The following is a 21489-nucleotide window of genomic DNA, read 5'->3' on the forward strand; positions in this document are numbered from 1 at the left end:
TACCCACTCAATTAATGGAGCCCAGAAATTAATGCCGTAATTAAACAGCAAATGGCCATTGCAATAAAGAGTAAATCCTTCCCTCTCTGTTTTTATCCTAACACACTAGGGCATTAATTTAGCTACACTGAATAGCAGTCTGCTAGACAGCAAATTGATTTTTACTGAATATGTTTAATGATCCTAATTTATTATATCAGCCTAGGTATTGAGCAGTTCATATAAAACCAGAATGAAAATATTCAACACTAATTCTAACGTAACAGAACTGGTACACAGCTCCACTGTCTTACCTCCTTGTTGGTAACTAGGATCCTAAGCTAAGTTAAAAGGAGCTTGAGAGATCTGCAGAAACCTTGCACTCAAATTGCATAGCCATGAAAGCAGAGGACAATACCGTGAAAGAGCTGCTCGTGACACTGTTTTCCCTTCAACTTTGTTTATTGATGTACTGAACATGGAAAAGTACAAAGGATCCAAACACAAAAGAAAACATGTACAACCTCTTAAATACTCAACAGAATATATTTTCTATTCCAACAGATGTGAATTAAGTCATACTATACAACTTCAAATAAATACCAGCCTTATATTTTACTAAGTGCTCTGATAAACACTGTAAAGTGAAGCCAAATTCACATGCCTTCTCATCAATGCTGTTAGTTGCTACAGCAGTATAGGAAACAAGCATGTAGCTACGGTTTTCACTCACATTGGAAAGTTTGTGATTTCTATAGTATATACATTTTTTAATGCAAAGAATTAGCTTTAACAATCTAAATGCACCTAAGAATGAGGAAGTGCTCAGGAGCCAATTGATTTTTGAATAGCATTGAGTGGGTCAGCATGAAAACTCGCTTATTCACTTTAGCACGCGCTTCACAGTATATGTACTGTACGATACTGAAATTTATAACTACAATTTAAAAGAATAGGAACCAAAAGCAACTGCAAAGATAGTGTACAGCTATGTTATGCATAGAACATTGCTTTTTCTAAGGGGAAGCGTATGAGCATCTCAGTTTATACAAAAAGCAGGACGTTACTACACAGTTGTCAGTGCATCCTGGTGAAGGCATCAAACCCTCAGCTTTTTTTAAAAATTTAATTATAAGCTAGATGCTAATCAGAAAATATTCTGTATTTTTTTCCTTAAATTTCTTCAATACATGGTAAGACTTTTTCTATTTCCCCAAATAGTGATTTAAGCATCATACAAAGTTAAATTTCAATAGCATACAGATATTTATGGGTTTTGTATGAAAAATGTAAGGAAATTTATTCAAAACCTATGATTATACTCATTTTTTACCACAAACATATTTATAAACAAAAATGTAGCATCACCATAAACAGCTGAAGCTAGACTATCTACAAATAGCAACAGATCTGATGCACTGTAAATTCAAGTCCTCAGGACAACAAAAGTGAATAAGCAGACCTCAAGTAACAATGTTAATGCCATTTACAAAGAAAAACTCATACAAAAACATTCAAAGTTGAACATCACTTGGCATGTAACTTAAATAAACTAAAATAAAAATTAGCCAAAAGGTTCATAACTCAAGGTCTTATTTACATTACACAAAGCTCAGGTGTTAGCCTTGAACATAACTTTCAAAATACCTCCAAATACACCCAACTGAGGCCAATTCTGCTGATTTGCTAGTGCGCAAACCATGCTCAATGTCTTTTCTTAAGACAAAACAATTCTTCAAACAATAGCAAGTACATCACTAAACACCATGAGCTCAATCTGAAGGGAATTCTTTAGGAAGAACAGATTTTTCCCCGATTTCTCAGTATTTTAAGTTTCCTGCTTGCTCTTATATTATTTTTTAAATTTTCATTTGTTTCAAAATCACAAATTAATGTGAGCCACCTATCACTTAATAACCAGGATGATCAAAGACTCCACTGATGATTACAAAAATGAAATCAACAGTGCATCCCATTGACTCTACTTCTTAATACAAAGGTCTCAAAAGTATTTCTACATCATAAATCTTTCTAAATTTTCCCCAACAATTGCAAATTTCCTGGTAAGTTTTAAAAGCTCACTAGGTGTCATATGAAGAGATTTCTCAAAGTATTTAAGTCAAAATATTTGTTCCAGGACCAGTAAAAAGTTTCTCCAAATTTTTTTATTTTTTTATTTATAAAAATAGATGCTTTTTTAAACCCACATCAAAGAGGCTCTTATCTCTTTGGCAAGGTACTGCTTTACGAAAAGTTCTCCAGTATTCTTACAATAAGCTTTTATAATGTGTTCCCATTCCCCAAATGATAATTATAAAATAAATACTGCTTATAACTTTATAAATAAAATGTAAACTTCAGATTCTTTTCTGGAACAACAAAACACCAATGCATAAAAAAGTAAATTAAACACAAAGCAAATCAAGAATAACAAAAAAACAACTTAAAAAGTATAACACAAAGCCTCAATATTTACTCATAGGTTAAAGGCAGTCATGTACAAAGAAAAAACTTCTTCCCTTAGCTGAAACATTTTAAAAGGTCCACCTTCTTCAAAGAAGGCAATAGAATATGCATTGTGACAGGTAAAAACCCTGTATCTCTTGTCAATATTCAAACACAAAAGATATTTAAGAAGTTTTAATTCAAATATTAGCAATAAAAAATCTCACATATTCTTAGGATGCTAAGTAGTCATTTTATCCCCATTTCCACACTGGCATACAACAAAGGCATTTACTAATGCATAAAGCTTCTTGTAAATTGCCTTTGTTGTATAGATTTCATGTATTAATGCACTGAGAATAACTTGTTAGGCTTTGTGCGTTTTGTTTGTTTTGAAAGAGACCTGCAATACTCTATCCCCAAGGCGGTATCCATTCAGGCTGGCTATTGCCATAGCTGCCTCATCATAGTTTGTCATAGTCACAAATCCAAAACCTTTGCACTTGTTGGTGTTAAAGTCGCGGATGACCTTCACATTGGTTACTGCTCCGAAGGGCCCAAACATTTGCCAGAGGATACTCTCATCAGCATCAGGGGCCAAGTTGTACACAAAAATGCACCATCCAGTTCCTGCATGTCCAGGGATATTAATTCCGGCCAAACTGGTCATTCCATCAATAGTCATTGGAGGAAACCTACTGAAGAATGAAAGAAAACAAAATCATAAAGTAACTGTTCACAGAAAATTCCAAAGACATTTCAAAATAAAAAAAGAAAATGACACAGGGCTTTTCACAGCATGAACATGTTGACCAGACTAATTAGGTAACAAAATATTTTTTCCCCCCAATTGCAAAAAATACTATGTCAAATACTATACATAAGTAGGGGGAACAATGCTAGGTCTGTCTCTAATGGAGTAACATTGAAAACCAAAAGAAAAGCATGCCATAAAACCAGTGAGGATTAGTAAGCCATCTAAAACAGGAATTCCATGGAACTGCTACAAAAAGTTTGTCTCTCTCATGCACAATGCACCAAAATGAACAATCTCAGCTGAAGTCTCAACATGCAAAAAATCCAAAGTAAGTCTTACTGAAAAAGAGTGCGCAACATACTTAAGTGGGTTATTATGAACCTAATAGTCCTTTATTACCTCTTTACTCCATAAGCCATGTTGAGCAGATTGTCCAACCTGCAAAACATTTAGCAAAGTGTTCAGTCTTCAGACTTTTCCACCCTTTAATCTTAAGGAAACTTGGTATATTACTGCCACATCCCTTGCACTGCACAGAACCTCATGCAAAGTTAAAGCATCACCACTGAAAGAGCTGTGGCACCTTATCACACCTGATACAGTTAGTGAACACTGAATAGATGTTCTTGTGTAGCATCCACAACCACAAATAGTTCAGTTCAGAAAGTGCACCACTACCACAAGTTTAGCCTAAGTCAAATACTGATAGCATAGAGTTACAGGCAGTGACCACCTCAGTGAAATTTTCCAGATTACTAACTTGTTTTGGATGAAGACTTTACTGAGGCTTCTGACAGTTTCCTGACATGAATACCCAGACAGATGCAGGGTTTTGGAGCAGTAAGAAATGTTAGAACATAAACTGCAAAAAAGATTTTTCATTTTTCTACTCTTTTCCAGAATAAACTGTTTTTAGAATATATATACACACACATATATATTAGACTGTAAGCTTTCTCCATGTATTTCTTCCCTCACCTTCCCCCAAGCTACTAAACTGTAGTATGCCACCATAACTCTAAAACCTTTGGAATTACCTAGCCAATACCTGGAACATGCAGTGCCTACCAATCCTATTAATCTTATTCCTGAAGTCCTTGAAGTGTTTCTTTAAGCAAATTTCTACCAAAAAAACCTCTGGCTTCTTCCTGGCAGAGCCCAGACACATGAAGAGGAAGTCTTGTTAAAGGTTCTCTTCAGGACTCCACAAAATACAAGCTCAGGTAAAAACAGTACCCTTGATTCAGTTTTTAGCTTACAGCTAGCTACCTTACAGATCTGTACCTTCTCGTGATTCTTCTCCAGTAATGAGCTATAGGAGTTAAGAACCATCACTGGTATACAGAATCCAAACTCAAGTGCTGCGGTAGTGTAACTACACTTGTGCACAAACCACTTGAAGATAATTATATTTGCTGTTTGCATCCAAGTAAAGGTTTCAAACAACAGAACATTATGATTCTGCAGTGAGCAGGGTTTGTGGAATGTACTGACAATAAAGCAAGGCACTGAACCCCTAGAAGAGCAGAAGAGGAAATTAAAAAACGCCTGACTACTATCAGTAGATTTAGTGTGGATGACAGAGGTCTACTGTCATTAACATTTAAGGGTGGAGAGGAAGGTGAAGAGTTCCAGAAACACTGCCACTCAGAGGTCCTTGCTGTAGAGCAGTCAGCTGCAGACTTCACAGTAATGGTATCACTGTAATAGTTTTCATCAGTTACCTGGATGACTTAAAAATATTCTGGAAAAATTCTCAGGGGAATTCACTGGACAATTTTTAAAGATGCTTTAAGTTACACATCCTACAGATACTGAGGAACAATTACATATAGCTGCTTTTGGAAGTCCAGCTCAACATTTTTCTTAATAAGAAAAAAAGCAGCATTGTAGTGATCCTATTGTTCTTTACTACTAAAAATTCACGTTGACCCTGTTTTAGGCCTCTGTCAACCATTAACAGTCAGGGCAACCGCATCAGGTAATCCTGTCTGAAATGTCAACAGCTAAGATTTCTTGCATGTGAAAGACATGAAAGATCGAAAGCATCGGTGCAATCTGAATTACTTAGCAGCAGAGCTGGAATGCAGCAAAGAGCAAAGACCTAAAAAGCCAAAAAGGGATGGATTGCCCTTTACAGTTATATGAATTTAAAATTCTGCAAGGTTGTCTCTTTTAAAGAAACAATGTCTGAAGGGCTTCCTCCCAAAAAATTCTATTAAAAAAAAAAATCTAATTTTGTCTGCAACCCCAGTTTACCACCTTGGGACCAGTCAGTTGAACCTTGTTCTTCCTTCCACATCAGTAAAAGTGAAAGAGATTTTACTCTTCCTCCTGTTCACTACAGACTTGGTACCTACTCAGTGTTTTTTGTTACCGTTATACTTTTAAGTGGAGTAAATCACGGTGTCTTTATGTTTCTTTCAGGCATCACTTTACACTTCGTATCTCAAAAAATTTTCCAGTGAAATTTAAATGGGCACTTGTGAAAATACACTTCCTTTTTAAACAAAAGTAAATCACAAAATTAAAATTTTTAAGGTTCAAAGCCTAATGTTGCAGGACAAGGCTAGTGTATTGAAATTACTTAACTGCAAAGAAGCTTTTACGTCCTATCCAAAGGAAAAAGAATTTCTACAAATCATGATAGATTTACCTGGAGTATCAGTTAAACAGAGTACTACCAAACACAGCTGATTATCTGGGATAAAGTGCACTCATAAGAACTCAAAGAGTCAGCAGGCCAGCCTTGCCAGAGTCAGTACACACAGGCTGCACAACAGCTCCCTCATAATCTTATTTCATATAATGCACTTGGGTCCATCTGCAAATGCAAGTTCCGCCCCTATGCTCTGCCTATGGAACAGTGGCAAGCCTACCTTTATCCAATATTCAGCACACCTTTTAAGGTAACTCATTTATTTCCTAAGAAATGGTAAGAAAATCCCAACAAATAATGAATAAAATTGATTATGCCTTTCCTTAGGGCAGAAATCCTACTCTAGTGCTGACCTTCACACCTTGCAGCACATAAGGCTAAAAAGCTGAAGAAAAAAAAAATCAGTTCTGCCAAAAGTGCAGTCCATGAACTCTGAATATTCTGCCTAGAAGGGTAGCCAGTGCAGAGCTTTTGAAGTTTGGTATATTCTCTTTGAAGCAAACTGCCAGCTCATTTTGTTTCTTGAAAAATAAAATAGTAACTGTTTGAGTATATTACTGTTTAACACATTCTAGTCACATAGCCCAGGGGCAGAGGTTGGGAAGAAACGATCAAAATCACTGGAAAAAATCTGATGTACTCATGAATGTAGATAATACAATATTTGTTTCACTTTGTTCTCACCATCTGTCCTTTCCAAGACACTAAATATCACAGGAAACTTTATGGCTGTAGTTTCAACATGATGGGAACATATATCCGCAAAAAACACATGCAGAAAATATTTGAATAATCTGCAATACAGAAGTTTGTAATAAGAGAAGACAAAGTGTGGTGTGCAGGATTGAGACAACTGACTAGGAAAAAACCTGAAAGCCAGAACAGGGAGGAGATAGGGGGTGGGAAAGAGGAGGCTGGCTGTGGCATGCCATATGGCTGTGAAGAAAATTGAATTGCCTAGGCCAATGTTAACTGAATCCGCTTGCACATTAATCAACAATAATCTAGGAAATTAAAAATAACCTTTACAAAGGGATTTTTTTTGGTGACTGTATGGAAGATGTCATCTCATTTTAACTCTAAGGAGGTTTATTAGATACTAAATGCTATCAATAGGATGAAATGCATTTTTGCTTTTAGCTGTAAGAACATAGCTGAAGTTCAACATTTTCATGCGTTTCTTTCACACATAGAAATCAGACAAGCAGGGAAGGGAAAGAGTGGAGGGAAACCAACAAGCCCACAGGAACACGTGGCTTCCAGCACTGTTGACACAAGTATGTATTTGACTTACCTAAAACGTTGAGCCTGCTGAGCTAGAGGTGCCGGATACCTTCTGTTTGGAGACTGGTACAGCTGGGAAAGGATGGCCTGATTGGTTTTTTGGCTTGGATTGTTAGCAAACTTTACAGTGATGGGCTCTGTGGCACCTGGAGGTTTCTGGCCATTCAAGCCCTTGATAGCTTCTTCTGCTTCAATTCGCTTGTCAAACCGGATAAAGCCAACACCCCTTGATACCCCTGCACAAGGTGAAGGAAGCATATAATAATTCAGAGACTCTGCAGCATTAGATGTTAGTATATTATTTTCATAGCCAATTACTATGTTAATGACCAACTGCTGTGAACACATGATAATTTTGAGCTTATTAGAACTGAGCTTTTGCTCAAAGTAGTAAGACTTTTCTACTGTAATTGTTTTAAATTTAACTAACATAAGATACATCGTGTAGAAAGCTTGGAAGGTTGAGGGAAAAACACAGTGGAGACAACTTAAACATAGTAAGCCAAAGGGTATTTCTGAAACAAAGCAATCTGGGGGGGAGGTGTAGGGGGAAGTCAAAACCAGCTGCACTGTAACCTCTGTTCAGTTTATGCTATCCTGCTGTATCCAAATTCACAAAAATTCTGTAAATAGCTTAGTCATCTGCTACCTAGCAGCAAAAAGTGTCTTATGGTCTCCTGCAGAACCCATTGAACTCCCTTTGGAGCAAATATGCTGAGAGGATAAACAATGGAGTACACGTTCTAGATTGCAGTAATGGGAATTACGGCCCTGTTTTAACAGTTCGTGGTTACCTCTAAGTAAAAGATTCAGTTTCAGCATACCACCGTACTTTTTTAGGTGTTATTTTTGAAGGAAATTTTTCTTGGGCCATAGATTCTTCCTTGGTATAGAAAAGTCAAAAACAACATGCAAGGGGGTCAGCAAGTGTTTATGAACAAGTGTCTTAGGAACATCACACCTCAAAAATTTATACTGTGGCTCAAATATAAACATACTGAGGTGTCAATACTTGAACCAATTAGCATTAAAGCTACTACAGCCAACACTAGTTAGTTGCATGCTTTGTTGTAATATTCCTAAATCCATTAGAGCCCCCTTATATTTTGGTTCATAAATAGACAAGTTAGATGCTTGTCCTCACTTGAGGAAGACATTAATGACAAGAAATGCATTGTGTTCATAAACAATGACTATTTAAACCATCAAAGCGACAATAAGCAGGTGTAAGAAAGCTTTAAAGAGGCAAATGTCACAGCTTCAACTTTGCATTTGTCATCTGTCAGTTTGTGTCACAACCTTATTATTCATACCATTTTGAGTCTCTCTTTCAAATTGTGAAGGAAATCGGAAGAAAGCTTAAACCTGAACAACGGTCTATGACAGAACTACTGTGCACATACTAGGATTTATGAGTACTTAGAATTACAGTACACGTTTAAAAGTTTAATTACATTTACTTAATTGGCCCATTTGTGAAATCCCACCATTTCTATGCATGAATATACAGGAACATACTGTAAACAGCTATTTATTGCGCAAAGACTGGAAATCTGACCCGCAAATCTGCTGCTTCTACAAGTCATTATTTGGCCTTTAGCTTTCATTTCTCTGCTTCTCTACACTGTCACCAACTTACACTTTTAAAACACTCCGTAACTATTATGTCTCAATATTGAGATTTCTGTTAACATAATGGAATTGCAAAGGAATACATGAGGTCCTCTACAGGTCAGACAAGCATCAAACACTGGCATGCACAATCCTTTCAAAGTAAGACCATTTGAAAACTTTATGACCTCCTACAGCTGAAAGCTGTTTGTCACCCACAATGATATGCAACTTTTTTGAAAAGGTACAACTATAAAAAAACCCAAGCTAGCTTATTATTTAGGGAATAATTACATAAGTAAATGAATTCTTCCTTTCCACACCTCTAGTTTATCTGAAAGATGAGAATTTGGAGAGCCCTGCTCCTTTGTATTTTTTGCTTTGTACACTCAATACTTCTGTCATGTACTTGGCATTTCATTTGATTAGTTATTTTTTGGAATAGGCCTGCTGGAAGCAGGTGAGGCAGCAAATTATAAAGCTCCTCAAGATCAGCCATTTCATCCAGCAAACACATATGCTTTACTGTCCAAGTCTGAAGAGTAACCAGAGTGTCACTAACACCCACTCGCTGGTTAAGACAGATACTGTGACACCACAACTAACCTACTAGAGCTTAGTTCTTTAAGGCACTGCTAAGCACAGAACTTACCCGCTCCTGAAGAACTCAAAGTTCATGTTCTTCAGCATGCCCAAAGTTAATGAAGCAACTTTGACAACAGTCTTAACAGCAATTACCAGTCCGAGTCTTTTGCAATCCTAGCCTCAGAGAACCAGCTGTGCATTTCTGCATAAAATTTTATTTTTATAAAAGACATGTTTAATAGCATTTCATAAGGCACATAGGGACTATTTTCACACAGCAGCTTGGAGAAGATGATGATAGCAGCTGTAAATTTATTACAAGCCATGAAACAGGCTTCAAACCTGCACCTTCAGGGTGGAAATGACTCAAGCTGGCCTAGTACACTCCACTATCTATTTTTGTCCATGCATATTTATGAACAATTCCAGCAGAAAATTGCATTTTCTGGCCTACATACACCTTTCATACATTCTTGAGAAAAGACTATTGGACTGAAAGGTGAAACATTTCCTAAACTGCCAGTCCAAAAATGAGGGGAAATGCAAAACTGCCTACTTACCAGTGACTTGGTCAACCAGAATACGAGAAGTAATAATACGTCCATATTGGGAAAAGAGTTGTTCCAGTTCTTTTTGGGTCATTGTTTTCGGAAGTCCACTAACATACAAATTTGCATCTCTGATAGAGGCCGAACTTGGTCTCGCATAGGATACCTTAAGAAAAATAAAGTAAAAAAAAAACAGAAATCAAAGACTTTAGAAACAGTTGAAGTAGGACAGTGTTATTTGTTCTGAGATACTGAAATGTTTTTAAGGGCAGCCAGAAAAACTACCATGCAAAGCCCGTAAAGTGGTGTTTTCAGTGCTGGCTTCTGTGAAAACACTGAAGGAACACAACATAGTCCACACAGGACAAGCTGACTACATGAACTCGTATATAAATTATAATTTAAGGAGTACTTTCAGATAAAGGAGAAGAACTAGGTACATTGTCCAGCAAGCCTCGGTGGAGAAAAAGTGTTCTCACCTTACATTAATATTAAAAAGACAAATTTCAGAAGATCCAAGAATGTTTTCCTTTTAATTATTAAAAAGCATTAAAAAAATACAAAAGATTTCACTTTGATATCTAGGTCAAAACGATAAAAATACAGTACATAGCACTCAGAGCTTTGCAAGTGTTTTTCAAGTGCTGTGTCCTTTGTACATGTATTGAGCTTGCTATCAAATGACACACAGTCCTTCAGGAGATCAAGATAAACTCTGCTACATCACTTTTACAGGCTTAAGAATGAATGGCAGAAGTATGAATGCAACTTGCATTTTCGCTGTTCAGCAGCTTGCCAATTTCTGCAACACAGAGGTCTTACAAACAAAAAGCCAAGTAACAGTGTGCTTCTCAGGTCATTTTGGACAGTTTTTACCTGCTGCCTCGAAGTGTCAGTCAGAAATATTTTATTAAGATTGTCAATTAGTTTCATCAACCCTTAGACACATACTATAAAAACAGCGCATTGAAGAGTTCAGTACCTCCCAATGAAGCCTCTATGAGTGGTTTGTCCTTATTACAGGAAAGATTAGAACAGAACATCCATGCTTGCGGAACAGGACAGGAAAAAATACTTCATTTGGGGTTTTCACGGTATAAATTGTAAAGTTAAAAAGGAGCCTCAAGGAGCAGTCAGATTTATCTCCTTTCCTCCCTGCAATGCAGGATTAGCCAACTCTGGGCAGCTGGAACTTAACTCTGTAAATCTATCTTTTGCCTAATCCTTTGACATTTATTTTCAAATCCTCCCCCTGTCTCATTTCCATGCAGATCAGCAGACTCTTAAGAGTCCTGTGGAAGCAAAACAAAAAAGGCAATTGAGATAGAGCACCCTGGAGACTAAACAAGCATTACTTGGAACACTGCTGTGATTGTTACCTAGAGGCTTTGTGCAAGGTATCTTCCAAAGCTGGCTGAACAGGGCTGACCTACAAAACTTGTAGCTGTCCAAGATAACGCACCATCCAACACAGAGCCCTGTAAGCCCCAGTGCCTTGCTCTTTAAATGGGAGAGCCACATAAAAGCTGAAGACCTGTGTTCAGAGTGCTTGTCTTCTAATCTCCCACACAGGCAGCTGGGAACAGCCTCACCCTTTTCTCCTAATTTTTTTTTTTGGGGGGGGTGAAGATGTGCAAGTTTAATCACAATAGAAAAGCTGCCAGTGTCCAATTTTACAGCAGGAATGACAGAATTTCCTAGGTTCCATACTGTTTATTTCCACTCCAGTAAAGCTGCACTGAAGAACAGTTTATTTTCCACTGGAGCTGAGCCCGCTGAACAAAAGATTACTTAGTCCTCTTCCTTCTACGTGGCCCCTCCCTTTTTTATATTAACATGCACTACGGACTGTCCACAGAAGAGCTCATGAAAATTACCACCACCAAGGTGCCAGGTAGAAAGCCACAGACCCTTTAGCAAAAATGCCTATGATGGTAAGTGTAAAAAAACAACCAAAAAAAAGAGGCCCCACCAAACACTAAAATATATTCCTGACATCTCGTCATGGCAAGAATCTGCTATACGACTCTGGACAAATCTTTCCATCTCAGCTTCCCATGCCACAGGGACCTCTTCTATAATCCAGTCACATACTGGAAAATACCCATTGTCAGTGTAAGTTAAAAGTTTTGGTTGTTTCTTTACAAATGTCTTTTATTTGATAAATGTCTTTGAAGAGATAAAAACATCTCTTGTGATTTTTTCAAGATACAGTGTGAAGAGAAAGTAGTAGTTCATTTTGCAGACTAGCTGCAAATTGACAGATTAGATTTTCTATTTTGACTTGATTCTTGCCATTTAAGAAAGTCAACATTGGATTATACCTAGAAGACAATATCTACTAGCTGGAGTCAGCTTCACACAGCAGGAGTGTTCAGGTCATAAGTGACTGTAACCTGCCACAGAAAGCCTCTCTATCAGAATTGTAGTATTAAAAAGTGATTAAGGCCATTTTGCAGCAGCATAAGTAACTTATCCATATACTATGCAGGACCACTTTAAATTACAGCAATGATGGAATCTTCTAAACTACTGGAAACAAGACACCAGATAATAGATGTTACAAGAACAGCAGTAGTGTTCCTGCATGTGACAGAGCAGTTGATTCCCAAGAGCCTTTCACAAGGCAGATGACAAATTTAACAGGTCCTTCAGGAAAGGTAAATACATACGTCTGATTTCTTAAAATTTGCTAGAGTAGATTCAATATTTGAGTCCAAATCTCATCAGCAACACCAGCTTTTTTTCAGAGGAAGAAAGGAAAGGAGAGACCCTACTGTTATAATTTTGATATCCTTTCTTTAGATGAGTATTTGCAAAGTAAAGGACCACACGTACCAGTGGAACTACAGAAATAAAGATGAGGGGAAGTACAGTCTTGCAAGTCAAAGAGAAGAAGAGTCAGACTTCAGTTACCAGCTGTATGGCAGGTTCTGACACAGTTAGGTCAAGTGACTGATTTTGCCAGTTCCATGCTGAAGGTTTTTACAAAGCTTGTGTTAAACCAGGTTTTTTTTTCTTGAAGTGATAAATCCACTACCATTACATGGCTGTGCAGCTAAAGCCCCGTACTTGCAAGTTGTTTGAAACTATTTTTTTTATTTATTCTGTATTTTCAACCCTCACAGTACATACATCCATATTTGAAAGAACAGTTTCTAGATCTTGAGTCATTTTCTTACTCTTCTACAGGCAAAAGTATACATCTTGTGGTAGACAGAGATTCTGACAGGTAAAGTTGCATGAGAGATAGGAAACGTAAAGCTTGCCTGCGTTCAGCCAAAGCAGCAGCAAGGACAGCAACGGCTGCCCAAGAAGTAGAAAAATACAACAGCTGAGGAATGAAAGAACTTGCCCGACTTGCTGACTTGGCTATGAGCTTCTTTAAGAAATAAAGCTCCATTGCACACTTGGTAGGATGACCTTAAGGAGACCCAAGGCCAGCGAATGGAGGCACACTGGCCAGTGGACAGGACTAGACACAAAATCCTGAATTATCAAAACCAAGCAGTTCTGAACAGCCAAATAAATGTTTTTCAAAAGGAACCCTTCCAACCCCCCAAGTTTAACTCTACATGGGAGGAGGGCACAGCAAACTCCATTTTGTAACTGAAAACAATGAACTGTTATTAATGTAAAGTTTGATGCCAATGGAAGCAGGGGAGGACAAGCAATACTTATAAACTAGATGAAGATAGATGAATAGCTGCATGCATCACTGGAACATCTCAATTTTATCTGCCAGTTTTATATTTCTCTCTGGAATTGAGATGCACTGAAAACTGTTCTATCCAGTCCTTTTATAGCTGTCAGACACAAGTTTTTCTTTCTGTATCTGTCTAGTCAGGTATTCTGGAGAGAAGTCAGAATTCCTAGGAGCAACCAGCAATTTAAGGAAGGAAGGAAAACAGTGACTTATCTTTGTATTTAAAAAGAAAGCTATGCAACTGCTGGTCAAACATTTCACTGAGAAACTGGAAAAAACCAACAAACCATGGTTTGCTGACAATTAAGGAGATATTGTGGACTTTACATTAGCTTTGAACTTCGATAAATACCTGTTACTAAGCTGTTTTCTAAGCATGCAACCACTCAGAACAGAGGATGCAGAATGTAAGCCTCTCAAACTCCTTTCAAACAGGATAAAAGAAGTCTGTATGAATAGAAGATACCAAAGGCCTGCGAAAGCCCTTAAGCCATACTTCATGGTGCTACTGTTTTCCCAGTCTCCAAAATACCTACGCTTTGCTTTAGAAGTAGTTCTACAGATGTTGATAGATTAAATAGCTCCATTTTCTAACCAATCTAATACAGTAATTGGATCTTCCATCCAGCTGCCCACTGCTGTTATTCTGACTCAACACACTACATGAATAAAACTGAGGAAGTACAATGTAAGCAGAAATAAGAGTTGTGCTCTTTATGAACAGAAAAGGACACACACATAAAAAGTAAAGAAAAAAAGAAAAGAAGATCAAATAATTGACCTGTGAGGCAACACTTAATACTTTAAAGTTGTTTCCCTCCTGGTCAGTGACACTAACATAGGCTAGAAGCAAGTAACTAATTCATAAGGTCTGCCTGATCTGCAGTTCAAGTTCAGTAGTACTGAGAATGAAATGAAAATTCTCCCTTCTTACCCATACATTGCCCTGATGGACCTCCATGGTGATTACCACAGCCCAGCAGCACAGGCATGGATACCACAGTTCTTATAAAGCAAGCTGCCACAACAGCTTTATAGGTCTGGAAACCATGTTGATATCCCTGCATGCCATCTCCAGTGACTGATCACCTCCAAAACAAAGGTCCATCCTAGCAAGTAGGAAATCAAGCAAAGGTTTCTGGAGGCCTGTTTAGATGAACAGGGGATTAAATTCCAACACAAAACCAAAGTGTACGGGATGTGAAAGCAGGAATATATAAATGGTGTCCAATCACACACAGATGAAGTTAGGAAAGCTAAAGCCCACCTGGATTTAGTGAGAGATCTGAAGGGCAACAAAAAACATCTATACAAATATATTGGCAGCAAAACGAAGACTGAGGAAAACATGGACCCCCTGCTGAACAGGGCACAGAAACTGCTCACCAGGGACAGAAAAGGACCAGACACTTAATATGTTTCCTTGCCTCAGTCTTTACCAGTAATATCTACCTTCAGGGATCTCAGACTCATGAGACAGTACAAAGTCCGGAACAAGGAATACTCATCCTCAGTGGAGGAGGATCACACTGAGGAGTATTTAAACTGGACAGACAAAAGTCCAAGGGGCCTGAAAGGTTGCATCCACAAGTGCTGAGGCAGCTCATGGATGGCATAGAAATCATTGACTTGTTCTGGTTGGAAAAGGCTTTTAAGATCATCAAGTCCAACCTAGCACTGCCAAGTCCAACCACTAAACCATGTCCCTAAGCACCACATCTACGTGTCTTTTAAATAAGTCCAGGGATGTTGACTCAACCACTTCCCTAGGCAGCCTGGTCCAATGCTTGACAACCCTTTCGGTGAAGAATTTTTTCCTAATACCCAATCTAAACCTCCCTTCGCACAACTTGAGGCCATTTCCACTTGTCCTATTGCTAGTTACTTGGGAGAAGAGATCAGCATCCACCTGGCTACAACCTCCTTCCCAGGTAGTTGTAGACAGCGATAAGGTCTCCCCTCAGACTCCTCCAGACTAAACAACCCCAGTTTCCTCGGCCACTCCTCATAAGACTTGTGCTTTAGACCCTTCACCAGCTTCGTTGCCCTTCTCTGGACACGCTCCAGCACCTCAATGTCCTTCTTGTAGTGAGGGGCCCAAAACTGAACACAGGACTCGAGGTGCAGCCTCACCAGTGCCGATAATTGCTTCCCTACTCCTGCTGGCCACACTATTTCCGATACAAGCCAGGATGCTGTTGGCCACCTTGGCCACACTGCTGACTCACATTCAGCTGGCTGTTGACGAATACCCCCAGGTCCTTTTCTGCTGGGCAGCTTTCCAGCCACTCTTCCCCAAGCCTGTAGTATTGCCTGAGGTTGTTGTGACCCAAGTGCAGGACCTGGCACTTGGCCTTATTGAACTACGTCATTGCAAGGCAATTCTTGGTTGTCTCTCCAAGGTCACAAGCGACAGAGAAGGTTTCTATGGAGTGGGAGAAAGCAAGTATCACATCACCATCTTCAAGAGCAGCAAGAAAGAGCATCTTGCTCTCTGGGGAACTACAGGCCAGTCAATCTCAACTCAAACCCTGGCAAGGTGATTGAGCAATTAATCATGAAAATCTCCTCCAGTCCATGAATGACAAGGTGACTGAAGTAGTCAGCATGGGTTTATAAAGGGGAAATCACATCTGACCAAGTAATAGTCTTCTACAATGACATAACTGCCTTGGTGGACAAGCAGAGAACAATGGATGTTGTTTATCTCAGCTTAGTAAGACTTGACACTCTCCTTCATAATAGCCTTACAAAGTGCACGTTAAGTACAGCTGCACATACTTAAGAACATACTGGATAACTATTAAGTACATACTAGTCAAGTGGGACAACGACATAGACTGAAAACTGGCTGAATTGCCAGGCTCCGTGGGTTGCAGTCAGTAGCATGAAGTCCACTTAGAGGCCAGCCACTGGCCCCCCATTGATAGTGGATCTAATACTGGTTAACATCTTCATTAGTGACCTGGATGATACGGCAGAGTGCACCCTCAGAAATGTCACAGATGATACAAAACTGGGAGGAGTGGCTGACAGGCCAAAGGATCATGCTGCCATCCAGAGGGATGTGAACAGACTGGAGAGCTGGCCAAACAGGAACCCCAAAGAAGTTCAACAACAGGAAAAGCAGAGTCTTCCCCCCCAGGAAGGAATAATCATATGTACTCACACATGCTGGGAACCAACTGGCTGAAAAGCAGTTTAGCACAGAACTTTGGAGTCTTAGTAGACATCAAGCTGATCATGAGCCAGCAGAATGTACCCTTGCAACAACATGGCTAACAACCACCTGGGCTGCATTAGTAGAAGCATTACCAGCAGGTCAAGGGAGGTGATCCTTTCTACTCAGCAGTGGCAAGACATTTCTGGAGTGCTGTCTCCAGCTGTGGGCTCCCCAATACAAGACAGATATTTACAACTAGAGCGAGTCCAGTGAAGGGCTACAAAAGTGATTAAGGGACTGGAGCATCTCTGATGCAAGGAAAGGCTGAGAGACCAGGGATTGTTCAGTCTGGAGAAAAAGGCAGCTCAGGAGGATCTTAGCCATAAAAATCTGATGAAGGGAGTAAAGAACATGGAGCCAGACTCTTCTCTGTAGTATCAAGTGACAGGACAAGAGGCAAAGGGCACAAACTGAAACACAGAAAAGTTCATTTGGAAAGTCCAGATAGATTTCATTCTATAAGAAAACACCTTTTCATGGTAAAGGGTGGTCAAGCATTAGAGTTACTCAGATTGTACAGTCTGACCCTGAAGATGTTCAAAACCCAGCTAGGTAGAGTTCTGAGCCTTACGTTGAACCTGCTCTGAGCATGTTGGACTAGAGTCCTCCAGAGGTGCATCGAACCTCAGCCATTCTGTGACTCTGCAACAACACTTTATAACAAAATCTTAAGGAAAATCTTTGAAATGGACTTTTACCCAAGGTCTGGAAGTAACTTGAATCAAATGAAGGTAGAGCCAAGACAGAAGATTCCCACACAGCTTTTTGTATAAAACCAGTGATACAGTAATTTCCCTCCCTATTCCTTCCAAGAGGAATTAAAATACATTGTCTTCCAAAGGTGCATTCACATTGCTAGACGTGCTGTAACATATCAAGGATATAAACTCATTCAGAGCCCCTTGGAAGAAGGAAAATGCACAAAAAGTGTTTCCTAACTTCCTGTAAGTTTACCTTATGCTGCAGAACAGGTATCTATCAAGATATAAAACAGTATCTGCAGAACTCCTCTCAACTTTTCCTCTGTCAAATGAGTATGGATTCTTTCACAGTGACAGTTGATCCAGTGATGTTTATTGCCCAACTCCCTAGCTGCTAAATGTTATTTGGAATAGAGTTTGACATAGTAGTCAAGACCTATACTGAATGCAATTTAAAGCAAGCAAATAAATGAAAACAATAAGCTCTAACCAGTAAATATTACCATTACAAGTTCAGTTTCAGTGTCATTCCCTTTGAATTCTTGAAATGTGTTTACAAGGTTTTTTTACATCTAAGAACATACACTGATCACAGACTACCCTACATGGAAAGTATTCCAGTGACTACTCCTGTATCCTGACTGATGCATACTCAAATCTGATCAGGAATAACATACCAACTGAAATCAGTACTTCATGACCAATATCCAAACCCTATCTCTAGACATCTTACTAAGCACCTAGAAGTTCTGGCCGCGCAAGAAATCTGAAAGAAACACAGAACTTCAGAAACCCAACATAACTGTCATTTGACTTTCTTTGACAAAGCATTACCAGTGATCTGTGATTACCACCAGTCAGCATCACTAGAGAAAAACAAGGACACCACAAAATGTTACCCAGTATATGGGAACTAATTCCCATGCAAAAGAAGCTTGCCTGGGATATGGGATATACAGTTTCTATTCATTATTGATGACAAAGTCCACCTATTTCACTTTTGATACAGATTTAAAGCACAGACTCTCCAGATTAATCTCCCTACCTGTATCCTACCTGTTTGCTCATTCAGTAATTACTTGCCAATAGTTCTAGATTTGGTTTCTTCAAACAATATACAACATGCACCAAACAGCTGTACTAAAATATTATTTCTACAGCTACTTCAACAGGTGAATATTTAATAGACAAACATTAAGGTTATGCAATGTCAAAACCATTGAACACAATGCAAGTCAAGAAGCAGCCAGAAAGCCTACAGTTTTAAATATTTAACGATGACACACACTGTACAACACTGAACACAGCTACTCTGGAGACACCAATTTAAAACCAGTTTCACTGGAATTTTCCACTGCGGTTAGTAGGTAAGATACTTGTTTCTAGAAATGCAAACATTACAACACCAAATCCAAGTATTTTCACTGCTTTAATATTTCATTTCTTAACATCAAGATGAACTGATTTACAATTTTCAAGTCAAAACTGTGAAAGTTAACAGGTTAAGCAGAGAAGTTGCCAAAAAGAATAAAGCGACCCAGTCCCTACAAATGACAGTTTCAGTTTCTTACTATCTGCTATTACCTTTTGATACATCAGCACAATACTATACTTAATAGTATAGAGGGCAGAGTGACTTAATAGTATAGAGGGCAGAGTGTATTACTTGCAAGAACTTCAGAAAAAAGTGATATTAAATTCTAAACACCTCTACTTAAGGTCTTCTTGCAGGTTTTTAAATCTGAAATATTTAAATATTAAAATCAGAATTTCATATGTTTACATTCAATAACTTCCAGTGTAAACTTTCAGCTTAGAACACTGTTTGCTTATGGATAGTACCTGTTTCCTTTATAATGCATGCTTCAGTGGGGAAAAAGCCAACAAAAAATCCCAATAAACTGCCACCCAGTCTGTGCACATGAAAATGGGTTGAACCTTCCTGCAAACCAGACAGATTTATATTGGAAAGAGGAATACATTAGGAATATAAGTCCCCTTGGCGAGCACAATAAAAACAAAGTCATATTTCTTTCTTTTTGTTACAGCAACATTCTCAGAGACCATTGTGCCAGGCAAGTGCTCTTAACTTGCACTTAAATTAGTATATGAGAAGCCATGGCTCAAGAACTCTTTTTCTTAATTTGATTTCCAGTAACAAGACGCTGCAGCACAGAGGAGAGACTGGCTCTCGGCTGTCACTAGCCAGTGATAGGTTGTTGTCTGAAACAGAAGATTACATTACTGTATATTCATCAAGTTTACTGTGTTTCCCCTCAAATGAAAGATAGTTCCATTGCAAACAAAGCTTGAATGCCACTTTTCCCAGTATACACAAAACTGCTTTGTTAAACATGTACATGCTGTGCAAGTTTAAGTTTGTGATGCAAGCTTGCAGCAGTATTTGTTTCTGTGGGCAAAGCAAATTGGAAACACAATAGACTTCCCTCTGCAAAGGCAATTTAGATTCAACTCTGAAACTGCAAAACCAGACTACTCAACGCAGCTTCACTTATGTGTTTAGATTAAGTTAATAAATATAGAATCGCAGGATGTTTTGGGTTGGAGAGAACCTCAAAGATCATCTAGTTCCAACCCCCCTGCCATGAGCAGGGACACCCTCCATTAGACCAGGTTGCCCAAAGCCTCATCCAACCTGGCTTTGAACACTGCCAGGGAGGGGGCATCCACAGCTTCTCTGGGCAACCTGTTCCAGTGCCTCACCACCCTCACAGGGAAGAATTTCTTCCTGATCTCTAATCTAAACCTACCTTCCTTCAGTTTACAGCCATTACCCCTTGTCCTATCACTACATGCCCTTGTAAATAGTCCCTCGCCATCTTTCCTGTGGGCCCCCTTTAAGTGGGGCTGCAATAAGGTCTCCTCAGAGCCTTCTCTTCTCCAGGCTGAACAACCTCAAATCTCTCAGCCTATCCTCATAGGAGAGGTGCTCCAGCCATCTGATTATCCTCATAACCCTCCTCTTGACTTGCTCCAACAGCTCTGTCTGTTGTATGTTGGGGACCCCAGAGCTGGACACAATACTCCAGGGTAGGGTCTCACAAGACCAGAGCAGAGGGAGAGAATCACCGCCCTCAACCTGCTGGTCACACTGCTTGTGATATCGCCCAGGATACCATATAGGTATACATTATTTGAATGTGCAATAGGCAGCACATTCAAAAAATGGACATGTAAGTAACACCCTTTCAGCACTATCATCAGAATAGCATCAGGTTTTACTACTTTAGTCTACAGCTCATGAAGAGTGCCAGCTCTGACAGCTACAACCAGTGCCAGAGCTGCAGCCCTGAGGTCAGCAATGGGATCCATGTGTGTTCTGTGCCTGCACAGCTGAGGGCATGAACAGACCAATGGGATGGTTTGCTCTTCCACAAAACAGACACATTAGAACCAGACCTGGCCATGAAGTGCTAACTGGTGGGGGATCATGATGAGCTACACTTGAGGCAAATGGCTGATCAATATACTGCCCTGACATCAAAGCTTTCTCTTCAAGTAATGCATAGAGCAGGGCATTATTTGTAAGGGACCTGTGAAGTCAGTAGTTGCCTCAGGGTATTGCAGCACAGAGTAATTATGTCAGTTGCTACACACACAAACGATCACCTACAACTTTGGCACCCAAGGAGAGCTACACTGACCAGGGCAGCCATTTACATGTCCAAATCAGCAGCCCAGCTAGAACAGCATTGAAGCTCCTGTTTCTCTACAAGCTTCTTACACAAGCAGACCTAAAATATGATGTTCACAGTGATTACCGATGGGCACAGTAGTTCACATGAGCATGACTAGCCAATGTAGGAGTACCTGTATTTTATAAAGCTCTTCCTTTGAACTAGAATAATTTTATGTAGATAATATGAACTTGTCAAAGAGCTGTAGGCTAAAAAATATCACACCACATCTTGTAAGACTCAAATATAAACCCAACAGGGTTTTTTAATCAGGGGAAAAACTAACACAGAGA

At 39.1% G+C, this 21489-nt stretch overlaps 1 protein-coding gene across 7 annotated transcripts in view; it reads right to left on the reverse strand.

Annotated features, from left to right (window-relative positions):
• Positions 1 to 422: 422 nt before the first annotated feature.
• ELAVL2 (ELAV like RNA binding protein 2) overlaps positions 423 to 21489 on the reverse strand; it is a 98166-nt gene continuing 77099 nt past the window's right edge. For 6 of the 7 annotated variants that reach the window (XM_075739331.1, XM_075739335.1, XM_075739333.1 and 3 more), the window contains 4 exons: positions 9881 to 10034; positions 7135 to 7360; positions 3581 to 3619; positions 423 to 3122 (listed from right to left, as the gene is read on the reverse strand). In XM_075739331.1, coding sequence (XP_075595446.1) covers positions 2792 to 3122; positions 3581 to 3619; positions 7135 to 7360; positions 9881 to 10034 — 750 coding nt within the window. In that variant the 3' untranslated portion in view covers positions 423 to 2791. The remainder of the gene's footprint in view (positions 3123 to 3580; positions 3620 to 7134; positions 7361 to 9880; positions 10035 to 21489) is intronic. The other variant, XM_075739336.1, reaches the window with a different exon arrangement.

The sequence above is a fragment of the Balearica regulorum genome, chromosome Z (assembly GCF_011004875.1).
Source record: "Balearica regulorum gibbericeps isolate bBalReg1 chromosome Z, bBalReg1.pri, whole genome shotgun sequence".
Taxonomy (NCBI): Eukaryota; Metazoa; Chordata; class Aves; order Gruiformes; family Gruidae; genus Balearica; species Balearica regulorum.